This window comes from Nannobrachium achirus (assembly GCF_963921795.1).
Source record: "Nannobrachium achirus genome assembly, chromosome: 6".
NCBI lineage: Eukaryota > Metazoa > Chordata > Actinopteri > Myctophiformes > Myctophidae > Nannobrachium > Nannobrachium achirus.
In genome coordinates, this window is record NC_137815.1 from 55,795,998 (window position 1) to 55,823,024 (window position 27,027).

The 27,027-nt window shown below is 42.6% G+C and overlaps 1 protein-coding gene across 1 annotated transcript in view; it reads right to left on the bottom strand.

Moving 5' to 3' along the window:
- anks1ab (ankyrin repeat and sterile alpha motif domain containing 1Ab) overlaps window positions 1–27,027 on the bottom strand; it is a gene marked incomplete at its 5' end in the record, with an annotated part of 82,296 nt that overhangs the window by 10,477 nt on the left and 44,792 nt on the right. Inside the window, 7 exons of the mRNA XM_080728297.1 lie at window positions 1,018–1,155; window positions 10,075–10,158; window positions 11,276–11,347; window positions 12,042–12,179; window positions 14,532–14,702; window positions 16,437–16,544; window positions 23,204–23,350. Of these exons, the coding sequence (XP_080584423.1) occupies window positions 1,018–1,155; window positions 10,075–10,158; window positions 11,276–11,347; window positions 12,042–12,179; window positions 14,532–14,702; window positions 16,437–16,544; window positions 23,204–23,350 (858 nt within the window). The remainder of the gene's footprint in view (window positions 1–1,017; window positions 1,156–10,074; window positions 10,159–11,275; window positions 11,348–12,041; window positions 12,180–14,531; window positions 14,703–16,436; window positions 16,545–23,203; window positions 23,351–27,027) is intronic.

Below are 27,027 nucleotides of genomic sequence, written 5' to 3' on the forward strand. Positions count from 1 at the left end.
AGGACACCAGAATAGCAAATGCAAGCTTTTTATTTTATGATAGTGGCTGCTTTAATATAACATTTTTCTGGTGGCCTTTTGACACATGTCCTCAAAGAAACTTGGTGTCAGTTAAGTGTTTCTCTGAACTTACTAAAAGATAAACTTTTGCTCTACAGAAGGAAGGAGTGCAACATTGACCTTTACTGTGAAGAAGAGTTGAATTTCAATACAACTGATCCAATGAACCAATCAAGACGATTCCTGTCCATAGGATGTTTCTTGTAACTTGTGGCTTCAGTTTACTCCTGACTTTTGTTTGGCCTTTGTATTTAATTTAATTTTAGTTTTAATGTTATTGTAAAGCTGCATTTATGTCTCAAAGATGCTCTATAAATAAAGATTATTATAATTTTTTTTCTGAAACATTTTTATCCCACGATTGAGGAGTCCAAGCTACTTCTTTTCACCTGAAAGGGGGGAGTTACCCCGGTTGGATGTAGCGAGGGAATTGGAAGGAACGCGTTATTCCAACCAGTACCTTCCCCAGTGGTGTCAGTTCAGCAAAAGCTAACGTATGGCAGCATGACTGGTGTCATGCACGCGCGCATCCAGATAGCATTAGCGTTAGCTTAGCATTGTTCAGATGGTTGCAGGGAGGACAGTTTTCATCTGGGCATCGCTAAAGGATGAGTAACTAAAGGATGGGGGGGGGGGGGGTTTAACACACTATAGCTATAGAGTAGATTGATTTCTATAATTTTTTGAAGAAGTGAAAATCATTGTGAGAGTCATTGTGATGCGTTCTGAGCTTGTAGATGAAACGTATCTTGTGGGTCTCGAGCTGAAAAGTTTGGGAACCATTGAGGTGTAGTAGAGTACTGTATGTATGATATAATTAAGATGAACTGGCTTTTGTTCTTTTGTATTGACACAGAGACTGTGTAAATGAGGGGTCAGAGAGAGAGGAGGGAACATAATTATATTCTGAGGCACAAAAACGGGTTGAGGCCCCTGTTGTTTGGGTGCATCACTCACCACTTCCACAGTGCTGAATACATGACAGAACTGGTGTCCACTCTTCAGATCCTTGGTAATGTAGGCGAAGGTGCAGAGATCGTCTGGATCCTGGGCCGCACACGAGATGTTCCTGATCTCGTGTTCCGCTACGATGGTCTGATGATTGATGGGAGGCCCAATGGGTGAGAGGGGAGAGGAAAGAAGGTGAGGGACAGCTGGAAATGCACTGCTAATGGAGAGCATTTAAACTGCTAACAGCATCAAGTAGAATGTTTGGCTTCCAGAGATCGATAGACAGAGAGGAGGGGGAGACAAAGTACTGAGCAGGAGAAGTGTGTGTGTGTGTGTGTGTGTGTGTGTGTGTGTGTGTGTGTGTGTGTGTGTATGGCGGCTTTATCGTGCCACATGGACGTTGCTACACTCGCGCGCACGCATTCGATTTTATCTGTGTTGTACTGAACGCATGAACGTCTCCTGTAATTTTCAAATGGCTTTTGAATCATAACGCGCAAACGTCGCCGGCACGCGTCCCCGTGTGCCTTCTCTTTTGTGCCTCACAGGGGAACGCGAGGTCGCGTAGTGTTAGGCGTTTGTGGCGAACGCATGTGTTAACGCACGCATACATCTAATGGCCATGTGGCCATCATGCGTGAGACGACACGGTCAAATGCAGCGCCGCCATGAACTGTACGCGTGATTGACTTGTTGCTCTGCTCTGGAACGCACGTGTGAGATGTGTGCCACCCATTTGATTCTCAGCGCTAAACCTGCGTGTGTGTGTGTAGACGTGTATATCAAATAAAACATCCAGACGTTCATGCGAGCATGCGTTGGTCTGTCACTGTCTGGCTGCTCTCTGTGCTCCTTAGGGCTGACGTAGCAAATTTGCTTTATATAGGCCTATTTGAATTGGGATAAAATACAGACCCTCAAGGACCACCGGTGGTCCTTTGGTGAGTTGGTGGTCCTGGTGGTCCCCCCCCCCAAGGACCACCGTTGGCCAAGGACCACCGTTGGTCCTTGGGGGAAGTTCCAAGTGGTCCACAGCTAAATTATGGAGAGTTGTTAACCAAATGGATCTTTTAAATCTTTAGAGTATAAAGTGAAACCAAATAGATTTCGTTTCATTTTCTGGAAACACCCCGCCATTCCGAATATATTATTTATTATTATTTGGGCGATGATGTGATGTTGAAATGTAACTTTCAGATCAGCGCATGCATGAGTCACGGCCTTGCGCCCTGCTGGTTGGGACTAAAATATTAAGTAGAAGTGTGTTGTGTTTATGGACTAAAATAACAGATGCTGGTTATTTTATTTGTTTTGCCCATTTTTATATTTGCATTTTAACCAAATGTTTTAATCCTTGACTGATTGAGACTATACATATTTCGTTAATTTATTTATATTTATTTATTTATTTATTTAACTGTTTTTGTTTTGTTTGGTGTTCCTAAGTTGAGCCCTTTGGAATGGCTGCCTTCTGGTTAAGTTGTCAGTTAAATTGCTTTATTTATTATTTGTTTAGTTCTGTTCAGTTATGTTGTGTTTAGACCTTTATTTCGTTATTTGTTTGTTTTGTTTAGTTAACTTCAGCTCTGAGCACGGCCTGGCGCTGCAGGGCCGATCCAAAGGTAGAGCGAACGGTGCGGTCGTGATTAACATAATCACCTTCCATTTACAGACCAAAAATACAAATGTCCTTACATGATTTCACATTAGAGTCAGATTTGCATAAAGCAGAATAGGCTAGTAGTAGGCCTAATTTTAATTACTTTTATGCGCAACAGATCATCAAGCGCAATTATAGCGCATCATTGGCACCTGTGTTGAGTTGCAAGTTGAAGTGGATTTTTAGGCCTCATAGAAATGATTGCCAAATGGGACCCAATAATGCAAGAGCATGTCAGGCGAATTCAAGACAAGGAAACTCACCAACATTATTTGGGATCCACAATACAAAACGAAATCATTAGTGTCGAATATGAAAGGACAGCATAACGGTGTTCAGGCTCACATACTCCGTCTAAATCCCCGTGCCTATTTCATGCCATGCGGTTGTCACAGCCTTAATTTGATCCTAGGAGACATGGCAAAATGTTGCACAAAAGCAATGACATTCTTTGGCGTTGTACAACGCATATACACAATATTTGCCCCTTCCACTAATCGTTGGGATATATTGACAGCGCATGTTTCTCTCAACGTTAAACCACTGTCCGAAACGAGGTGGGAATGTAGGGTAGAGAGTGTCAAAGTACTACGCCACGACATAAAAAATGTTAAAGATGCTTTGCTGGAAGTATCAGAGAAAACTAAAGACGCTAAAATTAAAAGCGAGTCTCTTTCCCTGGTCAACTTTGAGCTGGAAAATTTTGAATTCATTCTGGCTATGGTTATATGGTATGACATTTTGTTTGCTGTTAACACTGTGAGCAAAGATTTGCAGTCTAAGGATATGCAGCTGGATGTGGCTTTGTCTGATATTAAGGGACTGGTTAATTTCATGGAGAACTACAGAGAAACTGGATTTACGTCTTCAAAAATAACAGCAAAAGAGATTGCTGAGGAGATGGGTGTCAGGCCATTATTCACAGAGTCGCGCGTGACGGGGAAACGGAGAAGAGACGCAGACATCCCTCTATCTGGAGAGCGGCTTTTCGAAACGGAATATTTCATTCCAATAGTGGACCAGGCCCTCTCCGCTCTACGCGATCGATTCAAACAAATAAAACAATTCGAGGGCACGTTTGGATTTCTTTTTAACCTGTCCAAACTTTGTGAAATAGATGACATTGAACTGAAGAGAAAGTGTGAGGCTTTGAGCTTGTCTCTGACAGCAACATTAACAGATGGAACCCAGTCTAGTGACCCTAAGGACTACAAACCATGGATTGACATCTAGACCTACTGCACATACAGTATGAAACAGAGCTGATACCTTTAAATGCATTTTGAGGGGGAAAAAAATGCTGCTATTTGTACCCTGTATATAAAATGTCACAATGCGACATAGCTCTGTTTACTCAATGCTGTACCCCCCTCCAACTGTATATATGTTCCCCATTTTCAACTGTTTTTTATTGTATTTGTGATACTTGCTTTGGCAATGTAAACGTATGTTTTCTCAATAAAGCTCCTTTGAATTGAATTGAATTGACATCAATGCAGAGGACCTGTTCACTGAGCTGCGCGTATTGTGCGTAACAGTGCCCAAGGAAGCCAAGACTGCGCTGGAAACACTGCGTTATCTCAAAAAGAGGAAAGGGACATTCCCTAACAGTGAAATTGCCCTTCGGATTTTACTGACAATCCCCGTCACAGTTGCATCTGGGGAGCGCAGTTTCTCCAAGTTAAAACTGATAAAAAACTATTTACGCACAACCATGTCCCAGGAGAGACTTTGTGGACTTGCCATCATCGCAATAGAACAGGATGCTGTATCTACACTGGATTATAAAGACGTTATTGCAGAATTTGCTGCAAGGAACGCCAGGAGGCAAATCTTAGCATGATTCTCTGCTTGTTGTGTCAACTTGTGTGAGTAGGCCTATAGCCTATTATAATAGCTGCTGCCTGTGTGCTTATTGTTATTGTTAACTTGTCAATTCTTTGAAGTGGTATCCCTACGCTATATCTACGTCACTGGCTGCCTGGGGCAGTGGCGTCAGTTCAGAAAAAGCTAAGGTATGGCAACATGACTGGTGGTTGCCATACCTTACTTACATACCTGCAATAGGCACGATGAAAAGAACATTTTATTATTTCCCCCTGTAGCCAAGGTATGGCAGCTGCCATAGCTTGCCATACCCAATTGACGCCTCTGGTTCCCCCATGCAGACTGCAGTAAAAGTGTGCCCGCCCCGCCCCGCAGTCCCGCTGTTATAAAAAAGGCCTCGCCCCCCGCCCCCCCGCTCAGGGCCCCGCATTTGTGCCGCACGGCCTGCGTCGGTACAGTCTTTCTAGTTTCGGCGCACACTAAAACTCGAACCATTTAGGGAGCGTTCGTCTAATACTTAAGGTGGGTATAGTCCATAGCGAGGGGGGGTTCTCAAATAATAATTTGATTGTCAGGGGGGACCATGACTTTTTTATTTTGGCTGGAGGGGGGTCCATGAAACTTTAATTTGTTGAATTTTGTATTAAAAAAATGTTTTCTTTTGATATTTTTCATACGTGTTTACTCCCCTATATTTATCAAGTTCCCCCTGATTAACTTGGTATATTCCGCTTCTGTAAATCTCCCCACAAGAAACGCATTCATTGGGCGCAGTCGGCGACTCGGCGGCAGTCGGCGCTGACAGCGCAGTGCTTCGAGTTTGTGTTGCATTCTACAAAAGTGATTGTGAAGCGAACAGTAGAACCAACACAGGGCTTTACACACGAGTGCTGCAGTATATCCTATACGTATATTAATTAGGCCTACTTTAAACCATACAGCTTTTGGTAGGCTGTATAATAACTTGAATAATATGAATGCCATATTAATTTCGTATCGGCATTGCCAGGGTGGCATTGCGCACTAGGCTAAAATACCCTATATAGCCTATAACGTTCTCTACAATAAGTAGGGCCTAATTGTAGATGATAGTTATATCTATCAAATATGGTTTTATATAGCAAATCAATGTCGGGAAATGTCCATTTTGGGAGCGCACTGCATGGCGCACTGGTAGATCAGCCAACGTTATAGGTCTACATCTTTAGATGTAATAGGGACACAATACAGTCCATGGAAGTGGGGCTTTCCAAGGAAGAGGTGACGTTTTATTTGTTTTAATCGCTTCATAATTGACCGAGCCATGATGAACTTAAACCAGAAGAACAAAACGTAATCCTGTAGGCAGGATTTTTTTTGCTCCCTCGCTTTCTCTCTCCATCTCTCTCTCGCTCTGTTCCAAATCATGTCCAAATGGAGACGCTTCATGCGCGGAGCGCAGAGACACAGACAGAGAGAGAGAGAGAGAGAGAGAGAGAGAGAGAGAGAGAGAGAGAGAGAGAGAGACGAGAGTGGACGTTTATTTAAACAGCAGCACACAACTTAATTGGCCCATCAACAGCCTTGGCCTATATCATTGATCTCCCAGGGGAGTAAACCGATGTTCGGACTCTCTTTGATTCATTGACTGAAGCCCTTCCACACCTAATTGTTTGTTTATTATTTGAAATAATTAGCAGTGCAGGAACTGTCTATAGTTCTGGTCCACCTCCTCGCTCGCACTCTGTTGCCCGGCGCGCGCTGCTTGTAGATCGGCTACTTTGGCTGAAACTATAAACGACCGTAGAGCTCCAGAATGGCTGGCCGTTGGATCGCCGCGACCCCTCGTTAGAACCGGGGCGACTAGACAGACGGTCGCTCCGTGGTGTTCAACACAAATGGAGCTCGCCGTTCTACATTGCATTGCATAATTGATACTTTTACATTAAAAAGTAAAACAGTTGAGTAGGCTGTATACCTTTTCCACCACTGCCAAAGACCCGCAGCATCATCAAAGACCTATCCCATTGTTTGAACTGCTGCCTTTTTAAAAGATCCACAGGCTTAAAAAACAGCTTTTTATATAGCTGCGCTCATGCACTATTAGCTGTGAGACGGGACTTTTTTTTTTTTTTTTTTTTTACTTCGTAGGCTATATCTATACTTTTTTTTTTTTTATAAATTTAACTTATTGTTTTGTCTTAACAATAAAGGTTTGCTCCACTTTCGTTGTTCTTGAACTTGTTTTATGCAACAATGATACCGGTAATAAAGCTCATTCATTCTTCATTCATAGCCTATACTTTTCAAACCAAATTAGAACTTTCTTGCGATAAATTAAACCCCAGGCATTAAGTGTTCTGTAAAAGGCATATTTATTTCAATGATGACATCAGTTTTAAATAACAATAATAATTAAATAACAATAATAAGTAAGACCCACAAATCGGCCCATGGCTATATTATATTAGGCATAGCGTATAGGATAGGAATATAATAGCCTATACACATGGCTTATTTGCAGGGAACAGTTGGAAAGCCCTCGTCATTGATGAATTCCGTTACGGAATAAAGAGATTGTGGGGGAGAAGATTTAGGTGGCGGTGCCCGGTGCAACTGTCTGTCTGTCTGTCTGTCTGTCTGTCTGTCTGTCTGTCTGTCTGTCTGTCTGTCTGTCTGTCTGACTGAATGACTGCACCGACGCTCTCTCTCTCTGTGTCATTAAACTAGGCCTAGCCTACTTTTTCCTATTTGCAACCTTCTCTCTCACTGTTATGTCATGCAGTTCCCTGTTTCAGCTGTGAGACTCACAACCCTCGATTACCACCATGAATTGCCTTTGCTTTGATCACTTGATTGGTGATCAGTCCACCATATTCGTCACAGCTGCAGGAGCTAATGACTGGCTAATTCACACATCTATTGTTTGTTTTTCCTTGAAAGCAAATAATGACCGCGCTAATTGATTCATTGGTAACTGAGGTTGGGACCCAAATTATTTTGTCCCCAGATGATTAACACGACACCATTTTCTCACTCAACAGTAACCGTGACAAATTAAACATTGGCCAAATTGTCAAATATTAGAGGCCTATTTCTGTTTCATATAAGTGCAACCACTTTTAACAGCTGTCTATCTGTGTGATGAGGGGCTGTGGTGCTGAACTGACTGACTTGACGTTCTCTATATGCATGTGCAATGGGAAAATGAAATCAATCAGTCTGTCTGTCCGTCTGTCCGTCTGTCCGTCTGTCTGTCTGTCTTCCTTCCACACTGGATGTGTGGACAAATTGAATGAATTTTGATATTTTGATTAAATTAATAGGCCTACTGTCTAGGATAGGATAGGAATAGGAATGTTTGTTTACTGTATTTATTCACCAAAAAATAAGTGAATAAAGTGGGTGCAAGTGAACTGCCTGTGCGCCACCGCCGCCACACAATAGCCTACGAATTAATCTACGTATGGTGTCACGGAATCCATAGATTATCCACGATTATAGCCACGGAATCCGTACGGTTCTGTAACAGTAAACCCCGACTCCAGGGTCTCCAGCGCAGCTATGAAGCTTGATGGCCGTATGGCCGTGTTGCGTATCTATAGCAGATATACAAGCTCATAGCGTGGCGAATTGCGACGAGTTGTGAGCTTGTAGCTCTGATATTTTCAACGCGCGTCACCATCGTACGACGAAGGAATAGGCTGATTTTAACAGCGCACAGCACAGAAGAAGCAGCACGCTCACCCTTCGGGATTTAAACCATGCTGACAGATCATGATACAAAAATGATGATGTTGTTTTAATGGTTGTAGCCTACTACTTTAACCAAATAATAATAAGAATAATAGGATTAAATCTGATAAAATAGCCTAAAGGGAGCCAAATGATACTAAGGGAGACATTTTCCCAGCCGGTCACAGTGTCCGGTGGACTTTATAATTACTGGCCAATTAAACATTTTAACGGTCAATGGCACAACGTATGCTTCGCCAATATCTTTATATATACAGACAGACAGACAGACAGACAGACAGACAGACAGACAGACAGACAGACAGACAGACAGACAGACAGACAGACAGACAGACAGACAGAGAGAAATCCACTGTCAGAAAGAAAGTAATGACGTGCTGCCGTGCATATCACCGGAAAAAAAAATCTGGACATGGGGATGGGCGATATAAAGTCGGAAAAAACGCATAACGCACCAATGGATGCGAGTGAGGCAGCGAGTGGAGTAGTAGCACATGGGTATGGTAGCTACCGTACCTTGATTACAGGAGAAAATAATAAAATGTACTTCTTAAAATGAATTCATCATGCTTGTTGCAAAACAACAGCCATGTTACCATACCTTCATTTGCAGAACTGACGCTGCTGGCGGGATCGCGCAGCCGAGGAGGATTTTTTTTTTTTCTTTTTTTTTTTTGCATTATGAGCAGTGTGCGGGCCTATTCGTGGACTCTTTTTATTCTGTCTGTCTGTCAGCATATTCATTACATTACTCCGTGTGAGTAGCCTAATGGCAAAGCATCTGGATAAATCACTGTCTGTCTGTCTGTCTGTCTGTCTGTCTGTCTGTCTGTCTGTCTGTCTGTCTGTCTGTCTGTCTGTCTGTCTTCCTTCCACACTGGATGTGTGGACAAATTGAATGAATTTTGATATTTTGATAAATGAATTAATAGGCCTACTGTCATTGCATTTCCATTTTTCAATTATACACCGAATAGCGCAATTAAGTAGGCCTAGGTCAACGAGTCAACCCAATTAGCGCTCCCGCAGCTGGTCTGATTGGACTCTGACCAGCTCTGCGCTTCTCAAAGTTACATTAGATCATTTAAACCATTGTGGCATTATTCTCAGCCAACTAATGATAGTCTATTCTGCATTCTGGTTGTCGTCACCCCAAATAATGGATTACTTCTTCATATAATTAATATAGGATATAATGCAGCAGCACTCTTTATGTGCAAAGCCCTCTTCTATAATAATCAGATTCATTTTTACTCACAACAGAGTAAAATATATTTAAACTATTAGATCTGCATTGTTAGATGCAACGGAACAGGCAACAATAGTGGATGGCAATGGCATAGAATTGAATGGTTTGGTCTGTATTTGAACTGGAATGAGTTACTGCTTAAAACAAATGATATAAGAATCACAGTACATTTACATATTTTTTTTTTTATTTTTTTTTTTTTTACATGACACGAGACGTGTACCTCGTTGGCTGCATGGCATCGAGTGACGCGTACCAAAGACGCGCATGGCATCGTTACAGGACGCGTGACGCGTACCAAAGACAGCGCAATCGTGTGCCCTGGAGTGCCACTGGAGCACAACTAACGCATGCATGCACGCACGCATATGTAAACAAAAAGCCATTTGGCACACATGCGTCGCTTCGCTTAGCTGGCACGATAAAGCCGCCATAGTGTGTGTGTGCGTGCGTGCGTGCGTGCGTGCGTGCGTGCGTGCGTGTGTGTGTGTGTGTGTGAGTGAGACTGTGTGTGTGTGTGTTGTGTGTGACTGTGTGTGTGTGTGTGTGTGTGTACTCTACATGTGTATACATAGACAAACACACACATTACCTTGGTGGCTGCATCAATGAACTTGACGCCTCTATAAGTGATGGACAGAATGACAACAGGACCCTTCCTGGCATCCTTAGATTTCTATAGTAAACAGAACCAGTGAGAGCATGAGTGCACAGCAGATATCCATTGGAAAAACACTTCGCAACACTTCACTTCACATGATGAGCATCGATCTAGCAGGATGAGCTTACGCTGCAACTTTTACAGAACATCCTACATTAACATTGCCTAGAGGGTGGGTGTGCGCGGGCGGGCGGGTGGACGTGACAAACGTAACATGCAGACCTGCAAGGCACACCATTGCTCCGATCCGCACCAAACTTGGCACCAAGTCTTGTCAGGGGTCTGCCGTCACAATGGTCACCAGGGAACACGTGTGGCACTGGGTGCCACAGGTGCACCATTGTTCCGCCCCCCTCTGTGTTCCTATTGGGACGGACTGTAATTGCTTAAGCCCTGCCCCCTCTGTGTTCCTATTGGCTGGGCTTTATACAGCCATAACTCCAGTTCCCAGCATGCTAAATGCCACAAACTTGGTGGGTGGTCCCACAGACTTCCAATTTCATCAAATAATGACCACTTCCGTGTTTCCCTTCCTACTCTTGTTGTATTTGTAAAACAATTTAAGTAAAAGAATAAACCTGCACACTCATTTTCTTCAGTATAATTTATTGACAACATATCGAGCCGAGGCTCTTCCGCCAGGTCAAACTTAGTGAGTTTGACCTGATGAAGAGCCTCGGCTCAATACGTGGTCAATAAATTACACTGGAGCATATCGTCACTGTCGGGCAGAAACCTTGTATCTCCAAGTTTCAAATGTGTACGTTTTCTTCGCGATGCGAGGCGTTGTGTGCTTGTAGATCGGCTGTTTTCACTAGTTTAGTAATTTGTGATAAGTGATAAGTGATAAAAACGAACAGTTTTGGACATACAGTACAAGGTTTCCACCCGACAACGACGATATGAGTGTGCAGGTTTAATCTTTTTCTTCATGTTACTTTTCAACCCAGTACCTCAACCAAGTGATTCTGCGTATTCTATTAGTTTTTGTAAAAGAATGTGAGTGCCATTGTTATTGCTTTTTTACTTGTATTGTGTACTACTTAAAAGCACCTTATAGTATACTACAGTATTTCAAAAAGGACTGTGGGCATGATCTTTACAGGGAGAGAAGAGAACCAGGCAGACCTACCCTAATTTTAGCACAAGCTTCTTGAGTGGACTCAATCCCTCGTAGATCCCTGATTATCATTGATCCTAGGTACTAGAAGACAGACAGACAGTCACGTTAAGCACAAAAGAGAGCACATAGGTGAATTGCAGATAGTACAAACACAAGGCCTTTATAAAGAGAATTACATCTCAGCCTTTCCAGAGATTAGGCCTAGCGTATATTTCTCGATCTACCAGCAACACCACCATTCTAACGATTTGCTTAAAGGGGCCATGACATTTGTGGCTTTTTTCATGTTTCCCGACCTCAATTACACAAAAAAAAAAATCAACATTCAGTGTTTTTTCTGTAATCCTTCGTTTTTGGAATAATTAGGCTCAGAAAAGTGAGTTAATTTGCCTCTGGATGTACGCATCATCATCCAGGGGAGGGTGTGATTATAGGTGAGGGTGAACGCAACAACTGAACTGATAACTGGTAAATGGTGCATTGGAACGATACAAACACAGTGGAAAGTAACATTAAAGGTGATAAACCCTCCCCTACACAACCACATCCTCCCCTGGATGATGATGGGGAAAATTAACTCTAATTATTCAAAAAACTACAGATTACAGAAGAACCACTGAATGTTGAATGTTAAATTGTTTTGGGGGTGTAATTGAGGTCTGGAAACATGGAAAAACCCACAAAATTATATATTTTTATTTTTTGATGTCATGACCACTTCAACTGTGAATACTCTGGTCAGTCTATTATGGTAGAGAGCATGGAGGTGACTTACGGTTGCCTCGTACCCACAGGAGTCCAGGATCAGTTTTTCAGGCTGGTGGTGCCAGGCTGACACCGTGGCATAGGTAGCAGATTGGCTCGGTGGCCGGAGGTTTAATCGAGATTCTCGTTGTCGATCACTTTGTCTATCCTGTAGGGATGAAAAGGATGGTGGATATTCTCAAAAAGAAGGAAAGAAAGAACAACTACAAAAAGAATTATCGATTGAGTTACAGGGAAACTAATCATAATTCAATTCACCCTTTTTCAAACATGTGCCCTGACAATGCTTGTATAATCCACAGATAAAGAGCATTTTGCTTTGGGCAGGACCCAGGACGGAGATGCGAGAGATTAGGAAAATCTTTTGTACCGGCTGCCCTTAAGCTGTACAACGAGACACATAACGGACGACTGAAAAGGACTTCCTTCCTAACTTAGACTGACAGAACTATTGCTGTATCGACTTTGACCTCTAAGGACCTTCCAGGGAGAGTGCTCATGTGCGTCTTGCGGTGACATGCTTCCTAGTTTCTTCTTCTCTGAGCTGTTTTTTGTTTTGTTTTTTCGCACTGTTTTTTTTACTTTGCACTATTAGGTTGGAACTATTGCTGTATTGACTTTGACCTCTAAGGACCTTCCAGGGAGAGTGCTCATGTGCGTCTTGCGGTGACACGCTGCCTAGTTTCTTCTGCTCTGAGCTATTTCTGTTGTTTTTTTCGCACTGTTTTTCGACATTGCACTATTAGGTTGTGTTGGTAGTTTCTGAGTATTTGTCTTGTTTAACAATGACAGTGAGATACTTGTTGCACTAACTAGCATTGCCTGCTTTGGTCTCTTTTTGTAAGACACTGACTTTATGTATATATACTTATATTTAATTCGCCCCCTCTATTGATGCACCTTCTCTTTTTTGGTACTGTACTGCTCTTGTTTTTTACTCTTATCTATCTTTTCCTACTTCTCTGTAACTTTGTAAATAACTGTATACTGCTGTGCTACAACTGGACAACTGAATTTCCCCCTTGGGATAATAAAGGTATCTATCTATCTATCTATCTATCTATCTATCTATCTATCTATCTATCTATCTATCTATCTATCTATCTATATCTTACAGTAGGACACTCAGGCTGAGTACAATAGATGGTGCAAACATTCTTGCTTTTAGGTTAACATCAGATGTCAGATAGAGTTAGATATCAGAGGATCAAAAGATGTGCTACAACAGGACGTTGTATTCTCTCAGCGACTAACTTTCATTTTAACATCGGATGACAGAGCTTCAGTGAGCCATTGCTAATAATCGCGACAATTCCAGCAAGCAGCAATAATACACATTGACATTTCATGGCATGGACATTGACAGGTGCAGTCATGCACTTCCAAACAGAGCCACAACATATTGCAGTGGCTTGAACCTTCATCTGAACTCTCATCGTCATCTCATTAGTTTCTCTCTGGCTTCTACTTTCAGCCTGCTAGCCAAGCAAACATAATACTGTATGACATATACAGTATGTCTGTATTGTATTGTATTACATATATTATCTGTAGTAGAGACTTTGCTATAGTTGGAGCTTGCAGAAAAGATACTGAAGCTCCACATATTCAAAACTTACTTATCTTAAATTTACACAATACAATCTTCAGTCCTAATTTATCCATTTGCCCAAAATAGCAGATCTACAAGCTCACAAGCACACACAGTGAGTGAGTTTGTAGATCAGCTATTGTTGGTGGTGCAGAGGAGGAAAAAAAGCACACCAAGTACAGTACAGGGCAGGGATTTCATGGAGGCCCTCAGTTTGGCCTTGTACCCCTTAAAATAAATGGCATGACCACAGTGGCCTTAATGCCCCAGCTGACTGTACCACTTACTCCTGTCTCTTTCTTGTCAATATGTAGACACCAGTGTCTTTTGTTGTGATTCTGAAATCTTAACTACCCAGAGTCCCTATCTTTAAAACAATCCAGTGACTTAGATTGGTGCAGGGCTGAGCATGGATCAGATTGTAAATACCATCATTTATCCATTTCACTGCAGATTAGGTTATCATCCCTAACACTTAAATTCAACAAATTCTTTCCATTGACTAAAACATGTTTTATTTGATGGCCTTCCTCCTGCCCTGGCATTTGGCCTTTGTGCCCTCAAAAATGGACAACACCAAAGTCCAAGTGGCCTTGCCCCTAAAATGATAACATTCCAGGCCTGGTACAGACTGAGGCAACTCATGTCCAGTTTACAAAGTATAGATGGCTTAAGACAGTGTTTCTCAAAGTCGATTCCATGGACTCTGTGGGTTCCTTTAGGGGGGTCTAAATGGACCCATACAAGTCTGTAACTCTGACGGTGTACAAATAGAACCAAATGAACCCTAACGGGTCCATTTGGTTCGATTTGTACAGAGTTAACCTGAAACCTTGAAATTTGAAAGTTTGAGAAACACTGGCTTTAGAGGTTGAAGCACAGTGAACAGGAGGAGGGGTGACGACTGACTACTGAGCGCGGTCTCTCGCTGTAGGAGCGCAGAGATGCAGTAGCGTCCAGGTCCAGTCCTCTCCTCCTGCGACCAGACTCGCTGGGAGGAAGCAGCATGTCCATGGACCTGCTGGTGTACGGGTCCATCTGGCTGAGAGGCGACGTGGTCTGGGACAGGAGGTCGTGGAACTGTTAGACACACACACGCACGCACGCACGCACCCACACACGTGCGCACAGGGACGCCACACACACACACACACACGCACGCACGCACGCACGCACGCACGCACCCACGCACACACACACACACGCACGCACGCACACACACACACACACGCACACACACACACACACACACACACACACCACAAAATTAAACGAGTCCTGGATTTTATTGTCTTTTATCCTCAAAAATGCTTTAATGTTTTTTTGTGTGGTTATTCAGTGTTGTACGCAAATACGTTATATGAATAGGGATATGCACACACGCGGGTGCACACGCACGCACTCACACAAGCACGCACACAAGCACACTCGCATGCACGCACGCACGCACGCATGCACGCACGCACGCACGCACGCAAACACACAGACACACGCACGCACGCACGCACGCACGCACGCACGCACGCACGCACGCACGCACGCACGCACGCACGCACACACACACACACACACACACACACACACACACACACACACACACACACACACACACACACTGGTTATTCCTGGTCAACATCCAGGATTAATCCTTAACAAAGGGACATCCTCAGTGGAGATTCTCTGTTCTCTTTTGTCCAGGATAAATCTGCTTGACTATTGAGAGTAGAGATTAATTCCAGAATGTGATAGCCACTGTTTAACGCTGTACATACTGTCACAGAGTGATTACTGACACAAAATGCCATTATAATTTTAAGTTAAAGAATGTCTTCCTGTAGGTTTGTCTAGAACGTGGCACCAACACTAGTACCAGAGGATTATTTCCAGCTGTGGATAAATAATAAACTGTAAAGCATCACAGTACCTCTTTAATATGGAGGATAGGAAGGACTAGCCTTGCATAGCCAGACTATATCACTGCGTGGATATGAGTCTGGTACTTCTATATGGGAGTTTTTTTTCTCCCAAGGGACAGGTTACAAATGGCTCTGGACACAATTAGACCAAACCAATACTGGGCCCTGATTGGTCACCCAACTCTTCGGGGTGAGGAAATGGATTCACAATTGAGCGGGGCCAGACACAAATCCGCCAATGGCAATTATTTTTGCACCAGCGTATTCGTCTGTTTCCAGGCTAAGGAAGGACAGCCCTAACCAGAACTAAGTGAACTGTGCCGTGCCTTTAAATGTCTTTGGTTCTGTATTTGTTCCATACGCTATGGCTGAGATTCAGATAAGGTTCTCAGAACCTTTTTTCTATTCTGGGACTAACATTTGGCAAAAGGAGCACATCTACAAGATCACAAAGCGTTGCATCGTGACACGTTGCTATTTGAAAAGTGGTTAATTCATTATCACTTCACTTTTTCCCTTCCTGAAAATGTAGTGGAGTCAGAAGTACAATTTCAAGTCAAGTATACAATTTCAAGTCAAGTATACAAAAACACAAAAGCTCGGGGCGCCCGCTGACCTACTGGTCCAGGCGCATACCACTTAGGCATTTGCCACATAGGCATGGATTCCTGATCTGGACAACCTTTGCCGTGTGTCACTCCCCATCTCTCCCCCATTTCCTGTCAGTCTACTGTCCTATCAATAAAGGCATAAAATCCCAAAAGCAAACCTTAAATAAAAGAGAAAATACACAAATGCTCAAGTAAAGTGCAGGTACTCAAAAAATGTACTTAAGCACAGTACTCAAGTAAATGTATCTCTTCACTGCATATAACTCAGCACAGCTACCACTTCTTACCATCATATTGGAGAGCCGGTTGGACTTGGACGGTGCCTCTTCATAGGGCCTTTCCGCTAGTGAGGCAATGATCCTCCTCCTGTGTCCCAGAGCGCTGATCTTAATAACCTGGAGCACAAGCACAATGGGGCAGGGACGTGCAGAGAATGTTAGAGACATTTCGAAAAGGGCCTTTTGGTGAAAATATCGAGAATAGCGGACCTCCAAGCTCACAACGCGTCGCGCTGCGATGTGTTGTGAGCTTAGAGGTCGGCTGTTTTCGGTGCCTGATACCACACTGAACTAAGCATAATCAAGTCAATTCAGGAGATGTGGCGTACGGCATGGATTTCTACACAGAGAGGGCAATTCTTTCAACATAAGATGCTGCTGCATTCAAGTTCAGGAGAGTTTGGACAAGGCACTTCTCTTGAATGCTGCCTTCAGGTATGGCATGGAAAGAGGACATTTGCATTTCTTTCACCATAGTAAAAACTGCATTCATGGTCTGGAGAGGGCACGTTTTTTACAGACTGATAAAAGGGCAGGGGCTCAAGCCCCCTTTGATGTCTATGTGTGCACGTGCCTGCAATGGGGCACCAACGTTAGCAGGACTATCCAGCACGCAGCCACATCAATTTCTCATGCAGTGTAATTCATAGAGACTGGACTAATACAAACACATGATCCAAAATACACCCGACACACAGTCTGTGGCACACAAGCCATCGCTGGCACGCCTCCATGAGCAAACAGAAATGACTCTCCTGAATAATTCAGCATCAGTCTGTTTCACAGCAAGCTCAGAGCACAGCCCTGTCTCCTTCAGGCTGCTATATTTCACCGTAGCGCTTTGTGATCTAGTGCTGAGATAACAGTAAAGGACTGGGTGATTTATGGACAAGATAACGGGCGCTATGCAAATACCGCTGTGATTTGTTGGTAATATGCAAAGTTCTAGCAAGTAGTATGTCAACGACCTGTTTCATTTTATTGTTGTACCTTTCTCTCTTTTTTTTGTAACTATTTGGGGAGTTTTCATTTAAACATCCATTGCCTCAGTAGCAGCTCAACATTAGCCTACTATACATTTATAAAAGTATTTAGTCTTCCTCAAAGTTCATACTTCAGACTCTTCAATCTAGGTCAGGGCTACTCAACTTAACATGGCTCAGGGGCCACTCAGCAAAATACCAAAAGTCCAAAGGCCACAAGCTAAGAATGACGGTCCTAATAATGGTTTTGTAACACACTACTGTCTAAAAAGTAAGGAAACGCACATAAAAGAGCCAAATTCCCATCTATAAGACCAAACCTCAATGAACAAAAAGATTGTCATGGAATCATTAATGATGAAATTATGAAGTTTCTTATTTTGGAACAAACAAAATAGCAAAAAAGCAGGTTGAATAGCACTGATCTACAGTAGGTGGATGTGCAGAATGCAGGCCCAACTTTGGTTTGAGATTTGGGTGCAATCACTTAATCAAACTAATCGATAACAAATGAACGATAATCGATTTTAATAATAAATAATTGATTTTCATGGGGACATTTTTAATTTAGCTTATTCTGCAAAAATAGCAGATCTGCACACTCACAAGGCATGGCATTTCGATGTGAAAAAGTAATCGATAGAATAATCGATAGTTGCACTGCAGCCCATCATTTCAAATGTGATGTATAGCAGTCACACTGACTCTAAATGGTTTGGGAGTCACTATACTCCCAATTGCATTCGTTTTTTACAAAACTTACTTTGAAGGCTTCGCTTATTCATTCAGGTAAAGAGAAGAGGAAAAAAAAGGCCAAGTCAGGCCACTGGTAAATTGGTAAATTTTTTATATACCTGTTGCCGGCATCATAATTCTCATGGATTCCAGAGAGAGGACATTAAGCCTACGGTGTGTGAAATGAGGGAAGACTTAAATAACAATAAAGAACCTCAGGATGATTTGAGAAAGAAAATCACCTCATAGATCATTTTGATGCTCCATGCTATTGGGTGTTGGGACAGTACAGAGTTCTGGATGCTCAAATGCGTTTTTTTGAATGAGTGTGCAGCCTGCTGTTATAATCCATTAATACCAGCACTGCTACTACACTGCATCACAGTGAGCTGCCCACCATTTTTCACATATTGCTCATTTTGTCGCCTGTCGGGGGAAACCTTGTATGTCCAAAGCTGGTTTCTTTACAGGAAATGGAAAACCTGTGTTCCAATGAATCCAGTGTAGTTAAAAGTCACAAGTTTGTGTTAATACTTTTCATTGGTTCAATATTTATAAACCCACAGTCACACGAATTGTTAAAAAATTACTAAAATACCCGAACTACAAGCTCACAATGCATCCCAATTACGGCGCGGATGTGAGCGGATGTTTTTGCTCGTTTTGGGTGACACTGTAATATGCATACAAGAACGGTCAGAACACCAACCTAGTCGGACCCAGTTAAATCCGGCAACCTCTGAACTGTCTGTCCAGTCAAATCCGGTGTCCTCGGCACAGTCGGACCCGCGAGGTATTTCTGGCCACCAGAACTCGATGGCGCTGAGTCAGCGGTTGGCACGGCGACTCGCTTGCCTGAGCTCACTCAGCGGTACCTCTTGTGGCTTCGTTTTAACAGTTTTTGCCTAACTAGTTCCTAACTTAATATAAGGGGCTGTAGTCAGTTCTCACCAACTTTATATAAGGGGATGTGGTTTGTTCTCTATGAGTGGGCCGAGTGTTCTGCCTCGCTGGTACCGACTGTTCTCACCAAGCTGGGCCACTTGAACCGAGCATTGCGTGGGGAAAAAGAGTCAGACTAGGTTGATATACTGAGTGTTTCGGTTACCTGTACCTGTAATATGACAAAGTATATAAAAAGTGTAAATATAAGATTCAATATTTGCTTTCTGTTTTCTTGCTGCTGCTGTTACTGCTGAGTACAGACTATTGGCCTCCACCCTCTCTGCTGAGTATGTTAGCAGTGCACACACACACAACCTATGAATGGGCTTACACAGCACCAATGCTTAATTTATACTCTGTCATATACAGTATAGTAAATAGCAGATCTACAAGCTCACAGCGCATCATGATGCAACACATTGTGAGCTTGTAGATGGGCTATTTTTGGTGCACGACACCCGCACGCAACAAAGTATAAATCAGACTTTACAGGTTGGCACTTATTTGATTTATTGAGCCCTAACACTACAGAGCGATCCAGGGATGACGTAGTTTGCAGGAAGAAAGAGAATGTTTTGCATAACATTTTGTATTACTGCCAAACATAAACTCCTTGGCAAATAAAAGATTATGATGTTCAGCAAGATAATCTTCACAAAAGATCAACCCTATTTATTATTTCGGTCCGTGTAAGTGTAAATGCAATCGCTAGATGTAAAAAAGACTATAAACGTACACCACATCACAAGACGCAACGTCACCACCACCACAGCCAGCGTGACGACTTAGTCCCCGACTACCTCTGCGGCCATTTAGCGACTTCATTTCACCACACGTCTTTTTTTAAGAGATGTAAAAGCTTCAAAATTAACGAGTGGGACATTCACTGATGTAGTTTACGTCTTTGAACAAAATGTGAAAATCATCGCTTGGACGCTATTTCAGGCATCTAACCCATTTAAAAAAAACATAGACCTCAAGCCAAGGGTACTAGAAGTGCAAACTCAGGGACTGTATTCCTCCAAGACTGCAGCATTCCAAGTAAGCAGCTCCTTAATTGGGACACAGCTTATGTGTGTTCTATGTGAATGTTATGGGCCTACTTCCCCTATTTTTGTGTGATTAAAGAAATACACAAATTTACATTTTTGCTTATAATAACCAAAATAGGTAGCCTGAATCGTTAGCCACACCCCTTTAAATTTTTGTTTTGGCGATTGTCAATTCAGGCTGAGTGTCAGGCTACAAAATAGGGGCACCAGGTTGAAAATACTGTAAATGCAAATGTGTAGACCAAATGTTTAAGGTATATAATTTGCCTCTGTATTGTGAAATGAAAGTACTGAGTGTGTGATGAAAGTATACTGATAATGGGGGGGGGGGGGGGGGGGGGGGGGGAATGCTTCTTAACTTATATTGCAATAATAATGTGTGGTTGTCACAAAATGCCTTGACACACTGTTTCAGAACCACTGATCTATTCATTTATTGTATTTTATCTTATCTTATTCTTTAACATTTCCTCACATTATTCATAGCAACCTGCTTGCCAAAGCCAGAGCTAAATCGAGATGGTAGGAATGGTGGCAACTGACAATGTTAGCGAGTTAGTTGCACCTCAGATGGTCCATTTGTACACATTAAGTTTAGTTATGCTTGCATATTGCTTCTGTCTGATTATGCTACACTCCTACGGCTGGAAAATATAATCTAAAGAGACCATACTGCCAAGAAAGTGGAATAAATGGTCAAATGTGGTGTGACTAATTGAACACTCACTGGACAATCATTCACTGGAAAATATCAAGACTGTCTAAAGTAGAGATCCCTCCTCACACACAGCCAAGCACACGCACACATGTCCTCACATCAGTGCCCACATTGTCTTTTCAATTGGCTTAAAATGTCCCCACAAATTGCTTTCTAATTGCCTGCTATTAGCTGCAAGTAGGCCTAATGAGTAAATTGCACATCACCTATTAGTAGTCAACAGCTTACTTAGTCATTTAAATATCACCTGTCAGTATTCATCAATTCTAGGTCTTAAGCAATTAGCAGTAGCAACCGCTGTTTCTGTTGCCAATGCTGTTATTAGGCAGTCCTGGCCTACTATTATTTCAGCGTTACAATCCGGGAAAAACAGCAACATCTGTCTGGCCTCTGGGTGAGTAGTCTCTCAAGCCAGTCAACCCTTCCACAATCTTTGAATGCTACAGTACAGAGAGACTGCAATTCCGCCTTGCAAACCTTATACACAATACGCTGTCATCTGTTTGTCATTTCAGTTCACAAAAATATATTTTAAAAAATGATTTTTTTCCAATTCTGCTAGGCCGCAAGCCAGACAGGCTTCGACTAATTTGATTTACAGTAGGACTTATATGACAGCAAAAGGCGAAGCGGAAGTGGGGCGGGGGGAAACAGCCACTCTATTTTCTGCACATTTGCAGGCAGCGCACTTCCGAAGTAGAGACTGTTAAACCTAATTTATGCTGAGAACAGGCGAGAATAGCAGACCTACTGTACCAGCTCACAACGTGTCGTGTCCACGGCACGGCACGGCACGTTGTGAGCTTGCAGGTCGGCTATTCTTGGCGTGCATCACCATTGCGCCATATAGATTCCCGCTTTAGGCGGAAGCATTTGAAAATGATCTGTGTCTGTCAAGAGACTACTTGGTGAGTGGACCATCGCATAGCTGGACAGTTAATGTGTTCACTAACGACCACACCACATATCTTTAAGTGTCCTTGAGCGAAGAAACGTAATCCCTGCCTGCTCATTCAATGTAAATTGCCCTGCAGAAGAGCTAGGGTCAACTAAGTGCACACAAATCTGTCCTTTAACAGTGTCACAATTAAATTGACTGAAAGTAAAGTAAGAGTGAGAGCAAGCGCCTTCCTCTGGATGCCTTTTTGTTGAGACAGTGGGTGCTCAGTGATAAATATACTTGAGTCACGCTTGGTGTTCCCAACTAATAAGAACGTTTATCTGAGACAGTTTTGCACCCTTCATTTTGGAGTGCCGCTTTTTCCATTTCGGTGGTAGGCCTATCTGAATAAAGTAAGAGTGAATCAGTAACTCTTACTATGCTGTCAAAGCCTAAATGCAAAAACATTTATTTTGAAAGCAAGACTGAGAGAGCCTAATTCAGCTTCAGCAGCAGCTGGTGTCAATCAATTATTAGAAAGAGAGAGGACAGAGGAGGAACAGAAGTCAGAAAAGTTTGTGCAGTGTGAAAAGGCAGCATTGTTGGACACGGAAGAAGATAAAATATATGAAAACATATCAAAGATTGGAGCTCGGAAGACTTGACTTAGAGGGGAATGTCACTGGTGCGACAAGTGTTTCTTATATTGTTGTATTATGTCTTTGCTTGATTCTACTGCTTTTGTTGATGCTGTTACTTCTTGTGAGTTTGTTGCTAATGCTAGACCACAAGTTTGCTATGATTATGAAAACACATATAGCCTTAGTACAGTTAATGCTCTTGGTGAATGTTTTTATTTGTTAATATGACCGAATAGCGAAAGTGTTACAGTATGTGTTATGTGTTGTGGATTAGTGATTCATGACTTAATTTGAGTGATTGAATTTGATTGATTGTACATGTTTGATGATAGTGTTGTATTTAGATCAGGGGTCTTCAACGTTTTCAGGCCAAGGACCCCTTAGTTGAGAGAGAGATGAAGCAGGGAGCCAGGGACGCCCACAACCCTTTCATATAGATTCCATATAGTTTCATCGTTTGACAGCACAATCATCAGTGTATTTTGGATTCATGTCAATTTGTGTTTTCAGATATTTAACCACTTGAGCCGTCACTACCTAATAAACTTGACCTTTCACTCTGTACTTAGTCTGCTCTTTTTCCCCTCTACACCAAACCTCTTTGCCCGAAAATAGCTTGTAGATCTGCTTCTTTTGGCTACAGTTCTCAGAATATGGACACTAGGGTTCAAGTTGTTTATATAAAAAGGATTGGAAGATTTGGAGGACCCCCTGTAGTAACGCCCCCTGTTGAAGACCCGGACCCCCTGTTGAAGACGCCTGATTTAGATCGTCATTTTGGGCACAATGCTTCAGATAATTCCCTAATAACTTGACACTTACATTAATAATCTCCAGCTCCCACAGGTTTTTGACACATTCCAGCGTGCGGTATCCACTGGAGAGGAAGTTGGGCAGGTACTCATGAAGGCCCAAGCCATCCAGCCAGGAGGCAAGAGAGGTGCTGCCGTCACAACCCAAAGCTTTCACCTGGCGGGAGAGGGAGAGGACATACAAGATGGGTAAGATGATGTGTTCACAACTTCAGCCACATACTAGTGGTCGACCCATTCATCAGCACTGATATTTGGCTTTTCTCTTTATAATCGAAAGCGGAAAATGCGATATTTCTTTTGCCTATAGCTTTAGAGCAAACACAGGTTCATAAACAACCAGCCAGGGCAATTCTGCCTGCTGTTTTTAGTTACGTGTGTGTTACTGTTTCACATTATTACTGCTGTAGGCTATTTTATTAAATGCAAAAAAGTATATAAGATAATAAGAAAATATTTTTTTTCCCCGGCTATCGGCCTTCCCTATTCTCTAAATATGGTACAGCATGGTGCTTCCCTGTCTTCTATGCTGCTAACCTGTCTTCTATGCTGCTAACCTGTCTTCTATGGTGCTTACTATGGTGCTTCCCTGTCTGCAGTTCAGCTTGTTGTTTTTAGTTATGTGTGTTACAATCGGCATTGGCCACTGAAATAACATAATTGGTCGATCAATATCATACACCTTGTTGACCGGCGTCCCCCAGGGCTCTATACTAGATCTCCTCTACTACATTTCCAAATAGCTGATCTGCATTCTTGTAGCTTGTAGGCTATATCGTCTATTTTCACCAAATGTGAAAGATGGGGTGCCATGATTTTTGTCCCCCCTAAAACACGATGATCAGGTATTATGATTATACTAGGAGGAAGATCTTTTCCAAAAAAGTGTACAGAAAGTGTTAATGTGGCTACACCCAACTATTCATTAAGCATGCGTGGTTGTCTAGTGGGTGGAGACCAGCTGGAGTCAGCCACACCCACAGTGTTGGGTGTATGGTAAAAAAGGGAGGGGATGATTTTATGAGGTCATTAAATCCGGGTTTTTCGATCGGGCCTTTGACTCAGAGGCTTTCAGCTTTCAGGAAGAAACCAAAATACACAGGGAAGGCAAATTTGCACATTAAAACCACACCTGGTGGTCTGTTAGAGTAACAAACCTATGGCAACACCTCTTTAACCCAGGAAAAAGGGATGCTAGGGTTCAAGTGCTTATGGCCCACTGCATCTGAACAATGACCATCATATTATATTCATTTGGCAGCAGTGCATTTGTCAAATACTGTGTGTACCTCATGAGAAACACGGGGGAGGTGTTCCAGATGCTTTGTAAACAGAGTTGAAGTGATTATTCAAACTTGTGTTAATTAGTGCACTATTCCTTCTGAGGCCGTCTCACTGAAGGCAGCAGCTTATGTTGTTGTCAGCAGCAGCAGCAGCGACCGAGCATTCATAAACCAACTCACAATCAGTGATTATATTTACATTAGCTACAGGCATGAGTTCTCAAGCCTTGGCGAGGCCCTTTTTAATTATACTCCACGTGTGATAGTAGGCCTACTTGTGTGCGGTTGAAACATTCAATAATGAGAGGATGAGAGTAATACGCACATTCTGCCTAGCCTCGTGTAGCCAGACTATATCACTGCGTGGATATGAATCTACTTCTACAGTATATGGATGGAAAAAAATTGCTCTGGACACAATTGGTTAGACCAGACCAATGCTGGGCCCTGATTGGTCACCCAACTCTTCAGGGCGAGGAAATGGATTCCAGACCCAATTATTATTATTTTTTGCATCGGCGAATTTGTCTGATTCCAGGCTACATTCTGCCTATGTTTTTTACGTCTAGGGTTGCAGGGTTCCTTCCTACGCATCGTGGCATTTGTGAGTGCAGTTGTCCTCTCGTGCAAACTTCATGGAAAATGATTAAATTGTTCAAAATGTCTTTACGTGGTTCTGGCAGGACCATTTGAATAAAAGATGTAATTGCAATAATTCAAGCATTCATTATGTTTGGCAGCACGGCTCTGTTGTGGGATATCTCTGCCCTTCCACGACATAACAGAGCAGCAGCAACAATGACATCAGACAATGGCATTGATAAAAATCAGACAGACATAAAAAGGAGGAGCTGGGGCGGAGGAGGGTTTTACTAAGAGCTTGCGGGTAAGCGTGTGTATATACGCTGTGGCAGAAATAGGCTAGATGAAGCAGTTATAATGACAGGCTAAGAGTCGAGCATCAGCTGGGGAGGGGGGGGGGGAGGGGGGGGGGTCGGCTGATGCTCAGAAGCAAGCTTGACTATTGTCAAGCCAGAACTAATGTTATGCTCTATTTGTTGGGGAAGACATTTTGTTTGTATAACACACCCTAGAGTAGACCCTAGACTAACTAAAGCAATCATTATGTGGCGTTCACACTAGCAGCTACAAAGCTACAGACCGAGGCTACCATTCATTTGAAGCCGCAGCGACATGAAGATACAAAGCAACGCACAATGTTTGTAGCTGCTACAAATCTATAAAGTTACAATCCAAGTTGAGCTGGCTTCAACATGTTTTTAACCATTTCAACTCACCTATTCTCTTCACACAATTCCTGCTTGTAATGTGGAAAAACAAGTTATTTCCAACAGCCCAGGCTTTATATTTTCCTTCATACATTTCTTGCTTATCGGTTACATGCTTGACATCAACAAGCGTGTTGTTCAACACTTCAACAGCGGCTGGGCGTCAGATAAGCTGTGTCGCTTTATATCTTTGTAATGGGTGTAGTCATAGATGCCACTGTGGGGGCGCCCGCTGGCCTACTGGTCCAGGCGCATACCACTTAGGTCTTAGGCATTGCCACATAGTCATGGATGCCAGGCGGCGTCGCTGGTTCGATTCCCGATCCGGACGACCTTTGCCGCATGTCACTCCCCGTGTCTCCCCCCATTTCCTGTCAGTCTACTGTCCTATCAATAAAGTTATAAAAGCCCAAAAACTGTTCTTAAAAAAAACCTACTAGAATCTGATGAGCTAATCTTACTAACTTGTATCACTAGTTCTGTGTGGATTAGCCTAGTCTAAAAGGCAAAACTATGTTGTGTATATATGTGCATGCAAAAGTTTGCTTGCCAAGTATTTTGCAAACTTAAAAGTCGCCCAGTTTTAGAATCCTCGTCACTGTTCTTGGCCTACTATAAGGTCAGTGCTGCTGCGGAGGAGGATATTTTAGACAGTTAAAGGAGGTAATCAAATGGAGTGGTTTTATTATGCCCTTCAGTTAGCGGTGCCACCTCCGTCATGTCCACAGCACCTGCAGCCTCCTCAAGTAGGACACTCAATCCTCCCCTCTCCCTGTACAACCTCAACAGATGCTAAACAGAGTCCAACAATGACTCCACAACCAACCACCTCCTCTAGCCAGCACATCAATGTTTGGAGAGAAGGAAGGTGGTGGGAGAGGCAAAAACCTATCCCTGGAGAGTCCAAAAATGGCAAAATAGGCTGTAAATTATGCCCTGAAATAGGAAAACTAAATATACTGAAAATGTAGTCGATCGGAACTAAGAATGGCAACGCTGTTACGTAACTCAGACTGGGGTGAGCCATTTATTTCACTAAGCTGCGCTCAATAAGTAAAGCATAATTATCCAACACAAAACTGGAGTTTTGTGTTGGATTTTTATATAAATGTGTTAGAAAAGTCAATTGCAACTTTTTGTACTGCTGCTACCCTAAACAGGACTCCATTGTAAAATTGATTGTCTTAAGTAACAGCTCTTATGCCTTAACTTAAAGGCCTGTCCATACTGTTCCCGACCACCAAACTTTTTGTCTGAGAGTT